General features: G+C 44.6%; 1 protein-coding gene across 1 annotated transcript in view; it reads left to right on the forward strand.

Annotated features, from left to right (window-relative positions):
* COL22A1 (collagen, type XXII, alpha 1) overlaps nucleotides 1-3,419 on the forward strand; it is a 194,292-nt gene extending 190,873 nt beyond the window's left edge. Inside the window, exons 61-63 of the mRNA XM_010014574.1 lie at nucleotides 1,073-1,255; nucleotides 1,614-1,691; nucleotides 2,995-3,419. Coding sequence (XP_010012876.1) covers nucleotides 1,073-1,255; nucleotides 1,614-1,691; nucleotides 2,995-3,182 — 449 coding nt within the window. The 3' untranslated portion in view covers nucleotides 3,183-3,419. The remainder of the gene's footprint in view (nucleotides 1-1,072; nucleotides 1,256-1,613; nucleotides 1,692-2,994) is intronic.
* The last annotated feature ends 1,541 nt before the right edge of the window (nucleotides 3,420-4,960 follow it).

Below are 4,960 nucleotides of genomic sequence, written 5' to 3' on the forward strand. Positions count from 1 at the left end.
CTGAGCTGCAATGGTGGGACAAGAGAAGATACAAATTCAAACAGCTTAATTTGGGGACCTGGAAGAGAAAGTAATTATAGTAGAGCATAAAATTGCTTTTGAGGTCCCAGCTGGAGGAGAAATGTTCTGATTTCTGGATGTGACACTCATCAGTGTGAGAAGAGGGGGCGGAATGGATATGGGCTGCTGCTTCTCTCAAAGCATATGAATTGCAGACCACTACTGACCCCACCTACAGTGAAACACAGAGCTGTGTTGCTTCTTGGAGAAGCTGACACATAGCTGCAGGCATTTTCCTCCATGCTGAAGATCACGGTTCAATGGAGTGATTTATTTCAAGGGTTTTATTTACACACTCTCACACTTCAAATTCCATGCCAATCTAAAAGCATTCAAGATTGTGGATCAATGAAAGGCAGATAGAAAATCCTTCTCCTTCTATTCTGTCAGATGTTTTTGTGATGCTGAGTATGTCTTAAGAGCTCTCTAGGCTGTTCAGGGTCTTAATATGGAAGTGGCAAGCAATGTGCCTGCTTGGAAATCGGAGAATATGCTGACACAGGGAGCTGCCTTACTTACAGTTTCACAGCCAGAGATGGGTACATTAGTTTTAACCCCACGTGTTACAGCCCAGAACAGGAAAAGTGAGCTTTCTCCCTACAGAGCAGCCATGTACCATCTTGCTCTGTGCAGCAGAAGCAGTGGAAATATGCTCTTCTTTTCAGAGCAGCAATGATTCCAATTTGACAGAAATCACCAGCTGCACAGCTAAAGGAGGGGACATATAAGATCCTTGGTGGATAAGGAGCAGAGGATGAGAAGTGTTTAGAGTTAAGTATGAAATCTAGGAGAAGCTTAAAATTATTAAGAAATTAGGTTTAATTAATATAGAGAGGGTCATGGTGTCATCATCATGGCTTACGGGGAAGGATTTTATGGGAACAACAAATGGGTGGCCCTGAAAAATTGACTTGTGACAGTACTTGGACTTTATTGAGCCACTGGTTCTGTTTCTCCATCTCTTGGAGCACTGACTTTCTAGTCTAACAAACCCATTTCCTACTCTTCACAGCAAAGTTAGCCTATCTCCTGGCTCAGATACAGCCTGCACATGTCAAAGTGTCCCATGGCAGACCAGGACCTCCTGGTCCCCCCGGGAAGGAAGGACTCCCAGGAAGAACTGGTCCTCCGGGAGAGCCTGGCCGGCCTGGGCAGACTGGGTCTGAAGGGCCACCTGGACCGATTGGTCCCAAAGGTGAGAGAAATCTGGTGTGTTTGGGCAGTCTGATAAAGGGATGTGTCCACCACACTTTGACTTTGGCATCTCCTTTTGGTAGCATCTAAGTGGTCCTCAGAATGCATGTGTTAGAAGCAGCCTCGGTCTGTTACACCAGACGTGGTGAATGTGACCAGCAATTGCTGGTGTGTTCCACCCTTGGCCAGAACTGAAGTGAGGCATATCTTCATTCCCACTTAATGTCTCATCTCTGAGGATTGGCCATAATTAGGAACTATTTTTAGCAAATATATTGGCTTCAGTGTGGATGGAAGACCCATGGTGGTAGTATTGAATTCTGCTCATCGGTTCATTGTTTTTCTTTCCCTCTCTATAGGAGAAAGAGGAGCAAAGGGTGAGAAAGGAGACACTGGCATTGGCCAACGAGGGGAAATAGGTCCTCCAGGAATTCCAGGTGTGTTTATTCAGACCACCCCACAAAGCACATCACTCAGAACTGCTACAAGGTCTCTGCTATATTAGAATCATAGAATCATAGAAAGGTTTGGGTTGGAAAGGACCTTAAGATCATCCAGTTCCAACCCCCTTCCATGGGCAGGGACCTCCCAGCTAGACCTTGTCACCCAAGACTCTGTCCACCCTGGCCTTGAACGCTGCCAGGGATGGAGCATTCACCACTTCCTTCGGAAGCCTGTTCCAGTGCCTCAGCACCCTCACTGTAAAGAACATCTTCCTTACACCTAACCTGAACTTCCCTGTTTAAGTTTGAACCCATTACCTCTTGTCTTATCACTACAGTCCCTGATGAAGAGTCCTTCTCCAGCACCCATATTAGATATTAGGGATGAAGAGTCCTTCTCCAGCATTTATATTAGATAGACAATCAGAATAACATAAATATGGTATACATAATTTCTGCAGAAAGTGGCCCAAAGGGAAGAAATGTATCACTAGCATCATATTTAGCCACCTTTATTTCCTCAGACTGATTGACGGGTATAACGATCCATCTCAGTAACAGCAAGGTTAACTGGCTTTTGCCACAAATCCAAATTGAAGCTTTAATTACTAGATACACTGTGCAGAGTCTTATCTGCCCTTGCCAGAATCTTATTGTGAACAAGCTGAACCCAGAGATCCAGGCAGCTTTAGATGGTATAAAAGGTCATGTTGAACACCTGTGTTTCAGGCAAAGAGCTCGTGCTTTACCTTTGCTGACAAAGAAGCAGCAAACATTTTTTGTTTCTAATTTGAAATTAGGAGCCATTGATCAGTTTTGCCTTTACTCTGCTTTGCTGGGGGAGGAAGCTATGGGAAACCTTAGTAAATACATGGTCTGTGTTTGCTGTACTGGCCCTGTGTTGCCTTCAAATGATGATGGACCCAATATGCTTTGTACGAGTGAGCTATCTCCTGGCTGGCTCCTAAGATGGCTCTTGCCTCAAACTTTCCCATCCTCACCTCCTCTCTATGAGGACTATATGTCATCAGGTAGTTGCACAGCTTCAACATGGTGACGGAGGAAGAGCAGCCCTACTGGAGCTGTGCAGCCCAAGGATGTTATAGAGGGTGGAAATCTTTCTTTCAGGTGAGACGCACTTGACGTCCTTATAGATACATGTTAGCCAGACCCATATCTGTGGAAAAGGATGTCTGCATCCCAGTTTGGCAGCAAAACCATCTGCTGTGATGCTACACTGCTGATTACTGCACCCTGTGACAGTCACTCACAAAAGGGCATTTTGGTTTTGTTTTAGGTCTCCCAGGGGAGCCTGGCTATGCCAAAGATGGGATGCCAGGACCACCCGGCCCTCAAGGTGAAGCTGGTGTGCCTGGTCTCAAGGGTCCACAGGGACCTCCAGGAGCTAATGGACAGTGTGACCCTACTCAGTGTGCTTACTATGCAAGCCTGGCTGCCAGACCTCCCAACGTCAAAGGGCCCTAACTTGCAGGGAGTATCCTCAGACTTGATTTTAAAACTTGAATTCATCCCACCTACCAAGAGCTCTCAGATGCCTTCAACTGTTTTCTTCACAAGAGGCCTTCAAAGCCAACAAATGCTGCCGGTCGGTCAGATTATTTTTATGAATTATAATTATTATTATTATTATTATCTTTGATGTGATATGTGAATTTGTTTTTTGTTTTCTCTAACATCAGGGCATATTAAAACATTAAAAATAAGTGGATTTTCCTCTTTTGGAGAGCATATAATACCAATGCATTGTATAGCTGTTTATACAAAACCATTCTGATGCCAACACCTTTGTTATCCTGGTTACCTCTTTTCAAAGCTTTACTCCTTACCCTTGAAGTTACAATCAAATCCTGTAGCCCAGGGCATTAACTGTGAGACACAGGCTGATCACAGGCTTGTTGGTGCTGTCTGCCATCCACATGGAGGGGAGGAAGGGAAAGCCGTGCCAAAGCTGGAAAAGAGGTCTCCAGTACATTCAACTCACAGTGGACAGTTATGAACAGCCAGCATGTGTTTCCCAGAAGATCCCTATTAAATTTAATGTTCTTCTATCCATAAGTGAATCCGTATCCTATAGGAGATATTTTTCATGGGACCACATGGGATCTCACAGTAAGGCCTGAAGAGACCACAGAGATGGTGTAAACCTCCTCACTGCTCCCTGTGCAAGAACTTCAGTACTCAGAGGGTTTAGTTCTAGCAGATGGAGCTTAAATTTCTTCTGTCAGGGAGATGCCTCTGCAAAAAGCTTCCATGATGTCCCCTGACAGTTCAGGGATGCCAAATCCCCTGTTCATTGTCAGTGCACACACAGCTCCCCAACACTGCTTCACCCCAAAACCAGCCAGAGTAGCATAGAAAGCCCCCTGGTGTTAATCTTGGGAAGCCAACTGTGACCCAATTCACCATTTTGAATGAACCACTACAATAATTTGGCAAGATCATGTTTTAGAGAGTAGGTAAAATGTTGCTGGCTGGTGGAGGAGGAGGTTGGTCTCTGATGAGAGGGTCAGAGGTGTTGAGAAACCTGGAGGAAATTGAGTTCAAGGGCAAAAGCAAAGTATCAGGCCCACGTCCTTTTCCCCTATCAGCAAATTGCCAAAATCAACCTGAGAATGCAGAAAAAGTAAAGAGGGGATGGGGTCTGAAAAGCCCAGATTTACGTGCCAGCCAACAAAGCAGCTGCAGTTGCAAAACTCTTCTGTACAAAGCAGTTTGTAGTGAGAGATGAGAGCAATGATCCTGACACAGGCATTTAGTGCTGAATGTGTCTGGAAATCTCATCAGGTCTTTTGGAGACAGCAAAGAGGCACCCTGCCCTGCTGGCACATTCATATGGCATGGTGCTCCCAAGCTGGCTAAGCCAAGCTGAAGCCACAGATGTCTGCAACCACCCCAGAGTCAGATCCTGAGGCTAAAGCCCAGATATATTTTGCCAGCCTTGGAGTCTTTTTGTCACCAAATAGCAGATAAAATCTGCCTCTTCTTTACTGAAAAATGAAATGAAATAACATGTTCTCATACGAGGGTTAATCAAAGTCTTTACTGTGTAGCTCTCAGTGGTGCTATTTTTGCTATTTCCTGTACAAATAAACTCTTTGATTTGATTTTACTGTGTTCCTCGCTATTGAAAGACCAATCAAAGTGAAAATATGAAGTGAAAAGCTTACTGCTTTTAAGTAACTCCCAATGGTATATCTGTGACTGTACTGCATCTTAGGTAAGCTTGTTATATTTTTCAGTAT

The sequence above is a fragment of the Nestor notabilis genome, unplaced genomic scaffold (assembly GCF_000696875.1).
Source record: "Nestor notabilis isolate BGI_N333 unplaced genomic scaffold, ASM69687v1 scaffold780, whole genome shotgun sequence".
Taxonomy (NCBI): Eukaryota; Metazoa; Chordata; class Aves; order Psittaciformes; family Psittacidae; genus Nestor; species Nestor notabilis.